Source organism: Taudactylus pleione, unplaced genomic scaffold (genome assembly GCF_031769625.1).
Source record: "Taudactylus pleione unplaced genomic scaffold, aTauple2 ptg000524l, whole genome shotgun sequence".
Lineage (NCBI taxonomy): Eukaryota > Metazoa > Chordata > Amphibia > Anura > Myobatrachidae > Taudactylus > Taudactylus pleione.
Window position 1 is genome coordinate 3,581,315 of NW_028284926.1, and position 18,800 is coordinate 3,600,114.

Below are 18,800 nucleotides of genomic sequence, written 5' to 3' on the forward strand. Positions count from 1 at the left end.
GTGAAATGTTTGAGAGACAGTCTATGCTAAGTTTGTGTGTTTTAGGAAAGCCAAATGTTTTTGGGTGGTAACGAGAAATTTGTTAATTTCTGTGAAATGTAAGATGTGTGTATTTATGTTTTGTGAGATAGTCTGATTGGCTAAGAGGGACCCAGGACGGACTTACCCCCTGTGGTAATGTGTATTGGAGTGGCATAAAAGAAGGGCATGTGAGCCCTGTATGTGTACATCTTTGTATATCTTTTGTAGATCAAGACTGCGGTATCATCTATATGCTGTACCCCCTTAATGCTAAGGGGAAGGGTCTTTTTAAAGACTGTGGGCCTGATGCATAGCGCTCGCAAATGGGTCACTGGGCGGGCAGTGCACGTGCGCAAGCCCCGGAGTGAGCGAGAAATCACTCGCTCCGGCGCTCGCATCCAAAAGGGGTGGCTGTCGATGTTGATCCACAGCTCACCCCGTTCGGTAGTTGGGTCCAGGGGGGTTCCCGAAGCTCACTGGGACTTGCAGCAGATGAGACCCTACCACAAGGGTCTCGTAGCAAGCCCCGATGGTCGCGACCATCACCTGGCCGCTCGATAAAGCTGTGGGTGGTCACCCACAGCTTAGCGAGCGACCAGAAGGCCGGTCAAAAAAAAAAAACGCCCTTCAGACCTGCGAGCTGCATCCGGCAGCAAGCGGGTCTGAATCAGGGCCTGTGAGCAATAAACATCTTTGCCTGACTACAACTGCATCTGAATCCTGTGACCAACAGAATAACGCAAAACGCTATTCCGTTCTCCGGCAGTTCTGGGTTGAGCCAAGCATCTCCAAAGCTCAAGCCCTCTGCCAGCTACCGTGCAGAGCCTGGTCCATTGCGAGGGATCAGGAAGAAGCAGCCGACACCAGTCAGGGAGTGTGGCCACAGCTAGTCAATGTATACACAGCAGCTGTAGTTCCAGGTGCCGGAGGTAGGAGCCTGATTGTATCTAAGAAGCGGTAGAGTTTGGTGGTGGTAGCATCGTTACTCACCCACTGCGCAGTGGGTGGAGTCAGTGATAGGCGGTCACTGACAGTAAGCGGGAATCCCTGATACCCCAAGGCCCAGTGGGGGATCAACCCCTATCTGTGATCAGGACTGGCGGCAAGATCTGCGGTCGTCCGGTCATAGTATTTTTTTTTTTTTTACAGTTGTTGTGGATTCTACTAGACAAGGGGATGTAAATGGCTACAGGGATTATAGGTGAGTATGCGTGAATGTGAGTGTGAATGTGCGAGTGTGCATGTATGCTTTAATAAAACTTTACTTTCATGATGTGTGTCTCGTGGTTATTTTAATATTTCTTTTGCAGGTGAACTACAGGTACCAGCGAGCCTGTAATGCCTCGCATGCTGGTATTTGTGGTTCTCCAAGTACCAGCATGCGGGAAAGGCTTGCTGGGACCTTTAGTTCTACAGCAAAAGACAATGGCCCTCATTCAGAGCCGCTCGTTAGCGGCAGTACGCTCGTTCCGAGCGATGTTTGCACATCTGCGCATGCGTACGGTTTTTAGTACGCATGCGCGAACCAGTCAGTGCGGCCAAAAATCGTTGGTACGCAATATAGCGAGTGCCTTCTATTTTGAATGACAGAATGAGGCGTATGTGGGTGGTAACAGGGGAAGGTGCTTGAAAATGGGGAGTGGAGATCCGAACGCAGGCGTGCTTAAAGGTCAAAACGGGCGTTTTATGGGTGTGTATATTTAAAACAGCAGCGTCATTGTTCACGTCACTGGGTTAATTTATAGCCAGAACTGCTCGCAAATTTGTGGTAGCAAACACCAACCACAAGAATAGCGAGCAGTTCATACGCTGGTCGATGTACTCGATTAATCTAATAAATAGCGGACATGACGTAGGATGCGAGCGGCCAGGGGGTGTTTTTAACAAATAAACGAGCGTATGTTTTGCTCGCTCGTTCAGACTTAGAGGTGTGAACAGACTACAATGTGCGTACGGATCATTTGAATAGCCACCCCTTGTTTTTAAACGAACGACCGCAAATAGCGAACGCCTCTGAATGAGGGCCAATATTAGAAAAAAATTTACACAACACTTTAACACAATCAACTCACCACTCTCTGGCCAGGGGTGCCGGGGATAGCCCTGGGCTAACAGCCCAGGCCTGTGGTACCCTGGAGCGGGGGACCCCCATTATTGGTGGGTCCACTCCTTCCCAGAAATCCCCAGCCTGGGGTGACTTGCGGTCAGGTGTAATGCTTTGGCTGAGGGGACCCGGTGAAAGGGCTCCCCGGCTATGGCATTACACCCCTGCTAGAAAGTCAGGTTTTTTTTATGGGGACCCCCTACTCATTTTGTCCCCTGTATTTCCACAACCAGGGCCGGCTCAGCAGAGCCTCGTGCTGGTTCATAAAATATAGGGGAACCCTACACATTTTTCCCCTGTATTTTAAGAACCAGGACAGGCTCTACAGAGTCCAGGACTGGTTATGCTTGGGAGGGGGAGGGGGGGGGGGACACACACATCATTTTAAATTTTTTAACTATTTAGTTTTCTTAATACAGAGAAACATGCACAGAACTCATGGATATGTACATGTTTCTGTGTAACTCGGACCTGTTCAGGCTAGACACACTTACCTGAGTTTGCATATTATCGCACCCTATTACATAGGTCGAGCTGTAAAAATGTGCAAGTAAAGCTCTGTGCTCTCACATTTTCCAAACACGGACCCTATTCCATTTACCCCGAGGAGTTGTTCAGGCAATAACTATTATACTCTGCCTAGGCTACCCTGTCCTTTATTGTAAATTAAGATAAAAATCTGCAGACTGCCATCCAACTGCTAGTGGCATACAGTCATAGATAAACCTAACTATTTAAGTGCACCAACACAAGACTACCCACCCAGGATATGGGAACCTGTTAAAGGGAATATTGTGGAAATGTTGAGCTTAGTATCTTAAATTGAAATTGTTTATTTAGGTGTGTCAGCATATTCTGTTTGGTGGCAGAAATATAGAATGGAGCACTACTCTGTAATAAAAAGTTACTTTGTGGTATTGTAGCATTTGGAGAAATGTATAATTTATTGCAAATGAAGCTTTACTCTCTATTTTTGTTCTGGTGAATCTAACTCATGAAAGAGAGATTGCTAATTCAATTTACCTTTATAGGACAAGGTCCGGAGTTCCTGCAAAATAAAAATGGGGATTGCATTGAGATGACCACTGGCAGCATCGCAAATCCAAACAACCGAATACGCAATTCAGTCACAGATCTTTCGATTATTACACTAGTGAGAAACGGTCGGTGCACACCTGCGTTTACAGCTGACGCTCCTCGTTACCTCCCTCAAACGTTCACTGACTGTCAATCACACTGCAAATAAAGATGTGCAGTGCGCAACTACGGTAATCTACCTTGACACATGCACAATACGACTCAGACACATGCGCCATGACAAAAATGCTGCATTTGCGTAAACACCAACAGCGCGTACATCTCTGTATCTCTGTATATACTCTGTGCTTTGTCCAGACTCAGTAAAGGCTGTGCTGCTCTTAGTCAGTGTGTGTATAGGGGGTGCCTGCTGATGTATGCTGTGCAGTACTCTGCTGTATATAGGCTGTGCATATATAAACCCTGTGACGCAGTTTGAATTGAGCTTTGACTTCAAAAACTCAAAATAAAAAAAATATACTATATATAGTTAGGTCCTATTGTTTGTACTGTTTGGTGCGCTTTACCCTAGTGTGCTTTGTTCACGTGCATATAAGCCCTGCCTTCAACTACATACATGCTCCCTCCCTCAGGCCTCAAATAATAAAAACATTTGTTTCCTGATGTGCCATGTTGGAAGTTGAACTGCCACAGCTGCTGAAATCTTCGACATGCGGTTGCTGAATGCCAAAAATGTCTGGAAATGTTTATGGCCACAGACACCATCTCCTGCATGCCCCTTTAAATAAAAAAAAAAATATTCTGAACCACCAAGTTAATTTTGTGGGCAAAACTTGGGACATATTGTTCACCCATGCTCTCCCCTCCTCCCTCGTAAATTTGCATTGGAATCAAGAATGAAATTAAATTTACTATGAATCAACCCTTCCTTTCCCTGCCTTCAACTACACATATACTTCATCTCCTTCAGGCCTCTTGATTAATGAAACATTTGTACCCTGATGTACCATGTTAGAAGTTGAACTGCCACTTGTTTGTGCTGCCAGTTGCTGTCACTTAGCTTAGTCAGCCAGCTAGCTCAGTGCAACCTTTTGACCTAAACAGGATGAAAACAGTATTGTGAGCTGTAAGGTGGTCAAAACTGACTGAAAATGAGTGGAAATTAATGTTTTTCAATACTCAAATACTCTAGGAACCAAAAAAAGGCTCAAATTATGTGATTTTAACTTTTTTTGCAAATTTTTTTTTTATTTAAATCTGCATGTGTGTTTACAGGGCGGCTCGGGGGTGGGGACGTTCTGCATTCCCAGAAATGGGGGTGTGTAGTCCCCATTTTCTGGGAGTGACAAGGCCATTGTCTGTGTCCATGGACGTCGATTCCTGGCCTCGCATGCCGGCCACCCTGCGTATGATGAAGCTTACTGCATGCGAACGCATCCTAGCGAGCGTGTCTGAATCAGGCCCTCTGTCCTCAGGTCGCCACACAGGTCACGTTTTCCAGGTCACCCAGCAGGTGCACAGGTGTATTCATTACTAACTGACACATTTTAAAAGTTCCACTGGTAGAGCTAATTACAGTATTTCACTTGTGGTTCTGTGAGAAGACCTGGATAACATACCTGTTTGGGGTCCTGAGGACCAAGTTTGAGAACCTGTGTTCTAGCCTAAGGAGTAAATTCTTTATGAATACTGTGGAGTGTTTATGGGACAATATTTAAGTGTACAAACATATGATGTGTAATAACTGATTATTAAGGATAAGTGGAATTAATGACAATTATCTTTTAGATGACGTGACGAGTAGAGAGAGACCCATTAATAAAGATCCCGCAGTATACACTCATTTTTTGCTAGAAGATCTGGAATGTAAAAGTCACAACCTTTGGAACATTTATTTAGTTACTGTTATATCTAATGCACTCGTCAGTGGTTGTATCTTATATATTTGATCAACATGCACTGTAAGAGGATACACTGGTGAGAAAGATACATAATTATTCTATTGGTGATACTAATCTAACCAGACGAAGATCATAGAACAGACTGCTAATCTGAATATACATTTTTTGAATTAGCCGATCATTAATAACTCTAATATCAACACGGGAATAAAAAAATGATACTTTATTGATAGACAGACAGACACTTGGCTAATAAAGAATTTATATTCTTTATTTTAATCACCGATTTCATATCTACAATCTCCTCTTTATTTTAACCAAGATATTTCGCTTTGCTTCTTTGTATTGTCAGAAAATTTTAAGTAAAATAATAAAGATTACATTTTTATACTTCTGTGCCTTACATACAGTAGATTCCCCTTTTTTCCTCTCTTCTTTGCATTTGCATTTTAGCAAGGAGGGAATTACAAAGCTACTTGTGTGCGGCTTTATAATTCCTTCCTCTACTGAATCAGCCTCTCAGTGCTTAGGAATTTTCTTTTGTGTGATTTGCCCGATTCCCATAAGCACCTGGTTACAAATGGATTATGCAAACATGTCTTTCCTTATTTCTATGTATTATACATTTTCATATTGGAACACATCACTGATTTTACATCTGTATTTAAATTTTATTTATATTGTACTGAGAAAAAAAAAACTGAATTCCCTCAAAAATCCATTTTAAATATACAGTCAAGTTACAAATGATGATAGTAAACTAAGCGTTTATTCCTTTGCTCTCTGCATGTAAGAGTAACATAATCCCAAGATTGCTAAGAACACATGGCAGGGCTAAAAAGCAAAAATGTAAATTAAAGAGCAGACAGTAAATATAACTCCCTGACTTGTTATTCTAAATGTATTTCTATCTAAACTGGTTCGGTCCTGTGGAGGGATATGTACCACGTCCAGCCACGAAAACCTCAAACAAGACTGCTATAAGGACAATTCTATCTGTATGACGTCAAAGACAGGCTGCAAAACCTAAATCTGGCAATGTACGATGGGAAGGAAAGGAAACCAAACAACAATCATTTATAATTTCGGATTTTCATCTGTGCTTTGAAAAAAATCTCCAGTTTCAATGCTGTGATAAAACCACTGAACGATAAATAGACCCTTTGACATATGGATATGGTAATGACACTGCGAATAAGACTCGCAGCACATGACTACGGTATTGTTCCTTGACGCATGAGCAGTGGTCGAAAAATCGCTCACCTAAAGTTCTCCGATGCTGCCCGGTTTGCCCTTTAGATTCTACATAATATTACAGTGCTTGAATGACATAAAAAAAGGTGCCAGTAAAAATGCATGTCAGTAAATTGACTTGTATGTCAACCTAGCAACTCAAGTTTTTGGTTACAGTAGGGATGACCATCAGTGGGATAATCATTGATGGTGTCATTGGGTACTATCCGTGGCAGGCAACCATCAATGGTGAACCACTGCTGGGGAGGGGGGGGGCATGGTGTGCCATGGTCCAAGGTCCAATCGGAGTATGGGGAGAGACTTAGTGGGCCACCAAGGGGAAGGGTTAAGCTCTGAGAGTTATAGGCCTGCAGATACTGTGAGTTCAGAGGAAGAGCACTTGAGAGCTTAGGTTCCTTGCAGGAGAAACAATATTACTGAACCGAATCTGAGTAGCAGCACTTAGACTTGCAGACATCAGCGAGAGTCCGGCGTGTCTGTCAGATGTTTCAAAGTGGACAACTTGGTTTTGCCTATTAAATGATTGCCATTTTAAAACATTGGGAACTTGCCAGGAACTCATCGATTCCTGCATGTCTTCTCCCCAATTTGTTATCTCATGTAAAACTCCCTGTAGTAAATCAATGTACTGCTCTGTGTTACTAACCCAACGTACTGTAGCTAAGCGTTACCAGCAAATATGGACATTTTACAGCCTAAGGAATGTAGAAAAACTAAGAGAAAAGGAATACACCTGGGCGGTGCACTCTTTTAGTGCAATTTTTATCCGAGATATAACTTTATTATAATAACATGTAATTAAAATTTTTATAAATAACCGAGATATATAACAAAATGATCAAATCCCGTAGCACCAGCTATAATTTACACACAATTTCATGGACAGGGAACTGTCCTCTAAACTTCTTGTGAATTTGAATTGGTGCACAGGACAAAAAGTAAAGATAAGACGTAACCATTTATTCTTCTAACCATATAGCCCTCTATGGGTTATTCAAATGTAGACAAAATATTATAGCAATCAGAATAAACTGTAACTATCACACCTCAATTGGGTTAACTGTACTGATTACTCTGCTGCATTTGGAAAGTTTATATCCTTTTTGAAACAGGCCCAGATGGATTAGCATCTGAGATTTATAAAGTTTTTGCAGACCTCCCGATTCCTCCCCTTGTAGAAGTTTTTAACGAGTGACTGGATGATGGAATTTTCCCTTCTTCTTTGAGCTCATCTGCACTCATATTGTTGTCCAAAGGTACGGATCCTTCTCAAATTGAGAACTGGTGCCCCATTGCCCTTCTCAATACAGATAGAAAAATGTTGGCAAAGGTACTTTTCAATAGGTTTTTGGAATTTTCTGAACAACTGCTTTCTACCTCTCAGCATTGTATGGCGAAGGGTAGACCACCTTTAGTGCTGTCCTTGGCCACCGGGAGGCCACAGAGCAGTGCCGTGCTGAGAAAAGGGGAAGGTACTTGCTGGCATTGGATCAGTCTAAGGCTTTTGACCGAGTACATCATTAATACCTGTGGACCTTGCTTGAATGGTATGGTTTCTCAAGTACAGGTGGTGAATTGACTAAGAACAATATAAAGTCTGGCCGAGAGCTTCCCACTTGTTAATGGTTGGGTGGATCCTTCTTCTTTTAGGGTGAGCTCTGGTTATTTGTCAGGCATGCCCCCTGAGCCCCTTTCTATATGTATTCACGAGCAATTCCTTCATCAGAAGAGTCATGAATAGTGCAGTGCGGTAGAAAAAACCTACATGGTCCTGATCTTTTTGTATGTCAGCTATGTGTGCTTATTTCCTGAATCTTTAAGAACCAAATTAAATTATATGTTCTTTATGCTACTTTGGGGGAACATAGTAAATATAGTCAAGAGGGGCATCACTTATAAATCGTCTTTTTGTAACAAACTCTTTAATACTTTTTTGGGAGCCTACTGTTAGAGGCTCCCCTTCAATTGGTAAGTGTGGTGTTGAGGTCTGGGTGTCTCCTTTTCTCAGGCTTTGGTTAGAAGAGTCCCCAAATTCAATGTGGGTATCTCTCAATCTACATTATTCAGTGAAGGTGTTGGGAGAGAGGATCTTTCAAACCCAATTTCATGTTCCGCTTTCATTCAGGGATTGCCCGAGCGATGTCGCGTTGCCAGGGTTGGCTTTGATTAATTCAGAGAGAAAACCGCTGAAGGTCAGAGATATTGCTTGGCTTTCCTTCATGGGAAACTTTACATTTCCTGATATAGTCTTTCCTACTGGGGACCCTTCTCCTCCCACTATATAATGCTCAGTCCACAGCTTCCTGCTGCCTCCATTCCCCTCCTCACATCATAGCATTGCCCCTGTCACATGCAGCCCTGTCCTCACTAACACATCACTCATCTCCTGATATACTCTGTACTGCTGGGTACCCTGCTCCTCCCACTATATAACTCTAAGTCTGTGGCTTTCTGCTGCCTCCATTCCCCTCCTCATATCATGTCACTGCCCCTGTCACATGCAGCCCTGTCCTCACTAACACATCACTCATCTCCTGATATACTCTGTGCTGCTGGGGACCCTGCTCCTCCCACTATATAACTCTGTCTGTGGCTTTCTGCTGCCTCCTATCCCCTCCTCATATCATGTCACTGCCCCTGTCACATGCAGCCCTGTCCTCACTAACACATCACTCATCTCCTGATATACTCTGTGCTGCTGGGGACCCTGCTCCTCCCACTATATAACTCTCATTCTGTGTCTTCCTGCTGCCTCCATTCCCCTCCTCACATCATGTCACTGCCCCTGTCACATGCAGCCCTGTCCTCACTGACATATAACTCATCTCCTGATATACTCTGTGCTGCTGGAGACCCTGCTCCTCCCACTATATAACTCCCAGTCTGTGGCTTCCTGCTGCCTCCATTTCCCTCCTCACATAATGTCACTGCCCCTGTCACATGCATCCCTGTCTTCACTAACACATCACCCATCTCCTGATATACTCTGTGCTGCTGGGGGACCCTGCTCCTCCCACTATATAACTCTCAGTCTGTGGCTTCCTGCTGCCTCCATTCCCCTCCTCACATCATGTCACTGCCCCTGTCACATGCAGCCCTGTCTTCACTGACACATCACCCATCTCCTGATATACTCTGTGCTGCTGGGGACCCTGCTCCTCCCACTATATAACTCTCATTCTGTGTCTTCCTGCTGCCTCCATTCCCCTCCTCACATCATGTCACTGCCCCTGTCACATGCAGCCCTGTCCTCACTGACACATCACTAATCTCCTGATATACTCTGTGCTGCTGGAGACCCTGCTCCTCCCACTATATAACTCCCAGTCTGTGGCTTCCTGCTGCCTCCATTCCCCTCCTCACATAATGTCACTGCCCCTGTCACATGCAGCCCTGTCCTCACTGACACATCACTAATCTCCTGATATACTCTGTGCTGCTGGAGACCCTGCTCCTCCCACTATATAACTCTCAGTCTGTGGCTTCCTGCTGCCTCCATTCCCCTCCTCACATCCTGTCACTGCCCCTGTCACATGCAGCCCTGTCCTCACTAACACATCACCCATCTCCTGATATACTCTGTACTGCTGGGGGACCCTGCTCCTCCCACTATATAACTCCCAGTCTGTGGCTTCCTGCTGCCTCCATTCCCCTCCTCACATCATGTCACTGCCCCTGTCACATGCATCCCTGTCTTCACTAACACATCACCCATCTCCTGATATACTCTGTGCTGCTGGGGGACCCTGCTCCTCCCACTATATAACTCTCAGTCTGTGGCTTCCTGCTGCCTCCATTCCCCTCCTCACATCCTGTCACTGCCCCTGTCACATGCAGCCCTGTCCTCACTAACACATCACCCATCTCCTGATATACTCTGTGCTGCTGGGGGACCCTGCTCCTCCCACTATATAACTCTCAGTCTGTGGCTTCCTGCTGCCTCCATTCCCCTCCTCACATCATGTCACTGCCCCTGTCACATGCATCCCTGTCTTCACTAACACATCACCCATCTCCTGATATACTCTGTGCTGCTGGGGGACCCTGCTCCTCCCACTATATAACTCTCAGTCTGTGGCTTCCTGCTGCCTCCATTCCCCTCCTCACATCATGTCACTGCCCCTGTCACATGCAGCCCTGTCTTCACTGACACATCACCCATCTCCTGATATACTGTGTGCTGCTGGGGGACCCTGCTCCTCCTACTATATAACTCTCAGTCTGTGGCTTCCTGCTGCCTCCATTCCCCTCCTCACATCCTGTCACTGCCCCTGTCACATGCAGCCCTGTCCTCACTAACACATCACCCATCTCCTGATATACTCTGTGCTGCTGGGGGACCCTGCTCCTCCTACTATATAACTCCCAGTCTGTGGCTTCCTGCTGCCTCCATTCCCCTCCTCACATCATGTCACTGCCCCTGTCACATGCATCCCTGTCTTCACTAACACATCACCAATCTCCTGATATACTCTGTGCTGCTGGGGGACCCTGCTCCTCCCACTATATAACTCTCAGTCTGTGGCTTCCTGCTGCCTCCATTCCCCTCCTCACATCCTGTCACTGCCCCTGTCACATGCAGCCCTGTCCTCACTAACACATCACCCATCTCCTGATATACTCTGTGCTGCTGGGGGACCCTGCTCCTCCTACTATATAACTCCCAGTCTGTGGCTTCCTGCTGCCTCCATTCCCCTCCTCACATCATGTCACTGACCCTGTCACATGCATCCCTGTCTTCACTAACACATCACCCATCTCCTGATATACTCTGTGCTGCTGGGGGACCCTGCTCCTCCCACTATATAACTCTCATTCTGTGGCTTCCTGCTGCCTCCATTCCCCTCCTCACATCATGTCACTGCCCCTGTCACATGCAGCCCTGTCCTCACTAACACATCACCCATCTCCTGATATACTCTGTGCTGCTGGGGGACCCTACCTCCCACTATATAACTCTCATTCTGTGGCTTCCTGCTGCCTCCATTCCCCTCCTCACATCCTGTCACTGCCCCTGTCACATGCAGCCCTGTCTTCACTGACACATCACCCATCTCCTGATATACTCTGTGCTGCTGGGGACCCTGCTCCTCCCACTATATAACTCTAAGTCTGTGGCTTTCTGCTGCCTCCATTCCCCTCCTCATATCATGTCACTGCCCCTGTCACATGCAGCCCTGTCCTCACTAACACATCACTCATCTCCTGATATACTCTGTGCTGCTGGGGACCCTGCTCCTCCCACTATATAACTCTCATTCTGTGTCTTCCTGCTGCCTCCATTCCCCTCCTCACATCATGTCACTGCCCCTGTCACTTGCAGCCCTGTCCTCACTGACACATCACTAATCTCCTGATATACTCTGTGCTGCTGGGGGACCCTGCTCCTCCCACTATATAACTGTCAGTCTGTGGCTTCCTGCTGCCTCCATTCCCCTCCTCACATCCTGTCACTGCCCCTTTCACATGCAGCCCTGTCCTCACTAACACATCACCCATCTCCTGATATACTCTGTGCTGCTGGGGGACCCTGCTCCTCCCACTATATAACTCTCAGTCTGTGGCTTCCTGCTGCCTCCATTCCCCTCCTCACATCCTGTCACTGCCCCTGTCACATGCAGCCCTGTCCTCACTAACACATCACCCATCTCCTGATATACTCTGTGCTGCTGGGGGACCCTACCTCCCACTATATAACTCTCATTCTGTGGCTTCCTGCTGCCTCCATTCCCCTCCTCACATCCTGTCACTGCCCCTGTCACATGCAGCCCTGTCCTCACTAACACATCACTCATCTCCTGTTTGTTAACACCCCCTATCATACACCCCGCAAGACAAGCCCACCGGAAATACCATGTGCTGCTGTACATTCTGATGTTTGTTGCAGCCTATACGGAATGTACCTTTGTTTTGAATCACACAGAGAATATGAGAACCAGAACATAGGGCTGCCCATGGGAAACACTGGGGCCTGGTATGAATAATGCATGGCTATACCGTGTGAGGGCATGGCCGTGCCACAATTCTGAATTGCTGGCCCCCTTCTCTGTGCTACGGTATATCAGGCGAATCAGGTCCATTATACTTTGGGGATTGTCGATGATAGCATAACCATCGATGGTCTAAAACCATAAATGATTGATCCATCAATGGTGACCGGTTGCGCAGACCACGTCCACCAGCCGCCTTTTGACTCCCACAGCTGTCGATTACCATCAGTGAATATTGATTGATAGTAAAACAAGTTACCATCGGTGTCAGATCATCAATGGTTGCCAATCACATTGATAGTTGGTAGTCGTCAATGGCCATCTCAAATATACTTTGCCCCTTGTAGACATCTCCTCATATAACAGTTTGCACCAAACTGAGCATGTGACTTTGGAAAGTGACATCTGCCCTGGTTTATAAATAACCTTTACTGTCTATTATTGTGCTATTGAGCAATGTCCCATTAATCACTGGCCTGTGAGGTTGGACATACAGCCTGTAAGGAAATAAACACTCAGCACAACACACTGACTACAGAGATTTATTTACTCTCCTTTGTACAAAGTTGTTTGTTTCCCCAAACATTGCAGAATAAACTAATGTGACTGACGGAGATTCTCAGAGCCAGCAGGCGGCCCCCCGGCCCGGCACAGTTATCACGCTGAGGCTGGGAGAGAAGGGTCTTTCCAGCGACCAAGATGAAGACTGTTACTTGGTATTTTCATGTCTGTAACAAAGTAACACAGGAGGAATAAGCAGGAGGAATAAGCAGGAGCAATAAGCAGGAGGAATAAGCAGGAGGAATAAGCAGGAGGAATAAGCAGGAGGAATAAGCAGGAGCAATAAGCAGGAGGAATAAGCAGGAGCAATAAGCAGGAGGAATAAGCAGGAGGAATAAGCAGGAGGAATAAGCAGGAGGAATAAGTAGGAGGAATAAACAGACCGTTACAGAGAAGGAAATAATGTTTATGGGGCATATTCATTATATCACTTTATCGGGAAAGAACATCATAATATTTTGGTGGCTTTACTACTAATTATCCTGCTCAGTTCTAAATCAGCTGTGTCTTGTTAGTGAGGAAAGAATAATAACAGAATAAGGAGAGTCAGAAAGAAATAATGATGGAATAAGACATATATATATATTATATATATATATACATATATATAGTTTAAATGCCGGCGGTCGGGAGGCCGGTGCTCTAGGGGGGAGGGATGGATTTAGGCTGCGGGGGGGGGGGGGGGTTCAGCCTTTTCCTCATCCTGTTACAGGGGGTTAGCCTTACCCGCTCAGCTGGCCATAATGTGCTTGACAAAGGCTGAAAGCAGAAAAAACATATATGTCACAGAAATACTGTATACCATCCAGCTGCAAAACGATTTCACTATACCATGGGAAAACATTCTCACTTTGCATTGCAGATCTAGCCCAGCACCCAAAGTTATGCACCATCTTTTTTAAATAATGACCCCCACCCATGACATACCATGCACAGACTTCTTCAGTGGCTGAGGCAGCACAGATATTGGGGGGTGACCCATCAGCCACTGAGCTGGTGTCTATACTGTTCAATGTAGCTTTCCTCCCAGGCTATCTATACCTAATACCGTGTGTTTTCAATGGGATTCTTGGATCTTCCTCTATTGTAGGCTAGTTCTCTATCCAATAATGCAAACTGGTTACCTGCACGGCCGGTGCAAGGTGTCTCAGCTCCCAAGGCAAAACATCAGTGTACTGACCGGCCCCTGCACACCCACGGGATCGGTATGAATGTCCGACGGTTCGAATCCTGACGCCGGAAGACCGGCAGCAGTGAAGATCCCAACAGATAAGTAACCTAACTATACCTAACCCTCTTCCCCCCCCTAACCCTCCCTTGGGTGAGCCTAACCTTCCCCCTAGTGCCTAACCGTAACCCCCCCCCCGTAAGTGCCTAAACCCCCCGTCCCCGCAGTCTAAATCTTACCCTCCCTCCCTAGTGCCTAACTCTAACCTCCTCCCAGGGGTGCCTAACTCTAACCCCCCATTCCCTTTGCCTAACCCTCCCGGGGGGGTGCCTAACCATAAGTCCACCCCGGGAGCCCCTAACCTCCCCGCGCCTGCCGCCCGGCTTACCTACGTTCGATATGCCGGGCAACGGGCTCCCGGCGTAGGGATAATGAAAGGTGTCGGGATTTCGACGCCTTTCATTAGTCCCCTGTCGGGATTGCACAGTCGGGAAGCCGGCGGTCGGCATTTCGACCATCGGCTTCCTGACTGCATACCACTCCCCCACCGCCACCAAGACCCTGGTTACCTGCATATCTGCGTAGTTGGCACAAATCATGCCAATCTACTCACATTTCCTATTGCACTTTATACTGTACATACGGTAGTAACCATTTATTCCATCATTCTCATGGCTATATGGATATTATACTGAAACATCATTTTGTCACAATTGCTCAGGCTTTACGAACTGATAAAGTTTGTACAAATCAAAAATCCGAGTTCTTTCACTGTACTTATTTATTGATGTTTTACCGAGTACTGTATATATAAAAATTATAATGTAATTTCCTATCTGCCCGCTTCTGCAAGACATGCATTGATTACTATGAGCATCAGTAAAAGGTATTTATCAATATGAGAGGTGGTGCGTCAGTGACAGGCATCTTACATATGCTTGTGTTTATAGGGCAGCACAGACGGTGTAATGGTTAGTGTTACTGCCTCACAGCACTGAGGTCGTGGGTTCGATTCCCACCACGGCCCTAACTGTGTGGAGTTTGTATATTCTCCCTGTGCTTGCGTGGGTTTCCTCCGGGTACTCCGGTTTCCTCCCACACTCCAAAAATATACTGGTAGGTTAATTGGCTCCAAAACCTAAAAAAATTAACCCTAGTGTGTATGTGTGTGAGCATGTGATAGGGAACATAGATTGTAAGCTCCACTGGGGCAGGGACTGATGTGAAAGGCCAACTATTCTCTGTAAAGCGCTGCGGAATATGTGTGCGCTATATAAATAACTGGTAATAAATAAATAATAAATAGGGATCTACAGGTAGCTAAAAAAACAAGTCTGCAATATCAATAATGACCACTAGGTGGTGCTGTCTCCTTTAATTTCAATCATATTGTAAGCATTGTATAACGTAGTTTGTAAACTAAACTATGACAGGATTATTATATACCATAGTTGGTTGTATATTATTGTATGTGGCACAGAACCACATTTAGTGAAATCAAAAGGCGGGATAGCAGCCATGAGAATCCTGCTACTGCCCCTATGATAATTCTCATTCTAGTAAACCTTTTACATTTGGAAACACCCTGTAAAATCCTGCGCTTGTGCCACTGCAAACAACAAATGACTAACCCCTTTCCTCTGGGTGTTCTCATAGAACATTGTCTTCATATTACATTACATTGTAAACGAGCGTTTTCAGCTGACACAGCCGATGACAGGAATCTGTCTGCTCGTCTTACCGCCAATGTTTCTAATGAAAATGTCCAAGTTTTTCTGAACATTCTAAACTTGTCTTCGGCCCCTGGAGGTTTTTGCTTTATTTTGTTATTCTTTGGCTGCAGCAATGAGAAAAGTTTGTTCGCTGTTAATGACGTTTTGTGCTGGGGCAGAGAAATGTCCAGTGACTTAAACCAAAAAACACTCCAAGACTGAACTTTTTATTTTGGAAACAAATAATACTATGAGGCGAATGGAAATATTACAGCTATGTATTATCCGACTGGAACTAGGTATTGGCAGTGCAAGTGGGAGTCTTTTCCTGTAAGGGAGTTGTGGTATTTTCTAGCTAAATAAGCAATAACAGAAGGCATTTATTATTATCATTATTATTATCATCATTATTACTATTATTATTACTATAAATTTTATTTATATGGTGCCACAATAGGTCGGAAGTGCTGTATGTAGGGGATAGATCAACAAATTTTTATGGGCGGATATGTACTAAAGTGAAAAATGCTGTAAAACCCCGAAAATTCAATTTCTGAGGTTTTACCGCATTCCCCATATGTACAAAGCACCAGAATGCATGGTCCTGGTAGGTAATGCCATCTTCAGGTGGCATTACCCAATTGAAGCCTATGGGCTTCTTATCGGGACGCCTGCCCTGAGAGTGATCCAATCAGATCCCTCCCATGTCACCCGGGCGCCCTCGGCATTCTGAGAATGCACAGAAGGACTATACATGGACTCGTGGTTGTTAAACCCGGAATTCTCTCTATACTAGAGCATCACAAAGGACAGCTCTTATCGGGAGATCTGTCCTTTCCAATTTTCAGCACATTTCTAGGTACATACCGCGGTAATCAACCTCGGTATGTACTGGATGAGAGACGGAATGTACCGCATTGCGGATGCGATGCTTAGTACATTCCCCCTATGGGCGGGATGTACTAAAGGAAAAATGCACTAAAACCCCGTTTTCTGGGTTTTTACCGCATTTCTATATGTACTAAGCCCCGCCCATCCTTTTATCGGTGCGGAGGGTAACGTTACCCTATAGAAGCCTACTTACCGCACCCCGCACCCGCCGCTTAGTACTGGCCCCCATTCACCTGAGTCTCCTTATCGCCGGCCTGCGCTCCTCCGCCTCCTCCTAATCTTCTTCCGGGTGCAGGGAGGGTGAGGAGAAGCCCGGGAACTTCCTGCTGGTGACCTGTGCAGGAAGTTCCTGGGGCTCGGAGGGGGCGGGGTCCCACGGACACCCCTTACCTGGCATTGGCTGCTTCGCAAAGGGCAGCTCTTATCGCAAGACCTGTGATACTAATCGCATATGTTAGTACATATGCAATCAGTAAGGTTGCGGTGACTGGCGGGATGGTCACCGCAACCTTAGAACATCCCGCCCTATATGTGAACGCAAGTGACAAAATAAAATTAATGCAAACAACTATTTTACATAAATACATGACTGATCCACACAGATGACATAATTATCCTGGGAAAAAAAATGGGAGACAAGTCCCTGCTCATTAAAGCTTACATTCTAGACGGGTGGACGGACATAAGGAAAGCAGCACTGTGGGAGGCAGAGACTGGAGATTTAGGAGGAGGTACTGTAGGTTTGAGTGAAAACATGAGTTAAGGACACATTTGAAGCCCTGGAGCCTGGTATAACGTGGCATTGGGAGTGTGGAGCCATTTCATAGGTGAGGAGCAAAAGCAAGAGAGGAAAGTGAGGGGGGTAGTCATGTTGAGGATAGACTGAAGAGAGATGAGGACAACAAGAACTCGGAGTAGGTTACAGTAATCCAGGAGGGCAAGTGAGAGCTTCCGTGGCTTCCAGAGTGTAACAATGTCTGGTCCTGGAGATAGTACAGAAGAGGCAGGGTTTGGAGAGATATGGAATATAAGGGAAGATGGAGAGGGTAAAGTTATGACACCCAGACAGCGCACTTGAGGGACAGAGTATTGTCAACTGAGAGGATACAATTGAGGGGGTTCATAATTTGGTGGTCAATAGGCTCGAAAATAAAAACCAGATCTCGGGTTTTGGATAGCATGTTAACAGGTCCAAATGAAATGGCACATGGCACTACAGGAACCAGAACACCCTCCAAATGCTGATACCATCTATGCCTCTGTTCTGAGAGGCATGGATGGGACCAGCATTATGAGAGTGTGCTGGTTCCTTTAGTACCATTTGGAGGATTCTGAGATTCCTCCAGGTGGGTTGGCTCTCAACTTAGATATATTAATGTATGTGCTATTATCATGTGAAATAACAGTATGTAATTATATGACCCAAAGTAGGTGCTATTATCATGTAGCGTTAGGGACACCGTTACAGAGACGCTTTGAAGCGGCCCGGTGCTTACACATGTCTTTGCAAATTTGTGCAACAAAGATCTCTGGATTTCTATTATCATGTAGTATTAAAATCTTATTGCTGATCTATTACAGTGTGCTGGGGGACATGTTTAGCACCTAGTTTTATGGGTAAAATGTTACTTCAAAGTCCAACCTACTTCCATTTTAGTACCACACACTGCACAACCAAGGCACAATTGGCACCAGACCCCATGAAACCCTTTGTAAAAATGCCCACTTTCCATCCCACTGTTCCCACCTTTGGATGCTCCAGTTTTTTTGAGGACTGCCCTTCTGAAATCCAGACAGTAGAAAAGTACCACACCAGTCATTGTGGTGGAGTGAGGAATTGGAATTCTCAGTAATTACCTTCATAGTTGATGCAACCATTGGCATCTTCTTGTCCGGACATCAGCTTGTCTACTTCTTCTTCTGTCATCCGTTCACCTAGGCATCAAACATCTCTCATCACAACCAAATATGCAAAAATAGACCCATCTACTGTACTATGGATAGAGGACACACTTATATTTTACTTCTATGGAGTATTATTGGTATTGGTAAGGGCTGTCATCAAAGGAGAGGGGAAGGAAGATCAAAGGGAAACTTAAATAGTAATATTGTTATGAATTATTTACTAGTCTAGAGAAGCATTCAGAGCTGCAGACTCTA

General features: G+C 45.4%; 1 protein-coding gene across 1 annotated transcript in view; it reads right to left on the reverse strand.

The window, feature by feature from the left end:
• Positions 1-12,863: 12,863 nt before the first annotated feature.
• The window catches only part of MYL3 (myosin light chain 3), a 51,298-nt gene continuing 45,361 nt past the window's right edge, over positions 12,864-18,800 (reverse strand). Inside the window, exons 5-7 of the mRNA XM_088450787.1 lie at positions 18,498-18,575; positions 13,596-13,628; positions 12,864-13,036 (exon numbers count right to left, since the gene is read on the reverse strand). Coding sequence (XP_088306913.1) covers positions 13,600-13,628; positions 18,498-18,575 — 107 coding nt within the window. The 3' untranslated portion in view covers positions 12,864-13,036; positions 13,596-13,599. The remainder of the gene's footprint in view (positions 13,037-13,595; positions 13,629-18,497; positions 18,576-18,800) is intronic.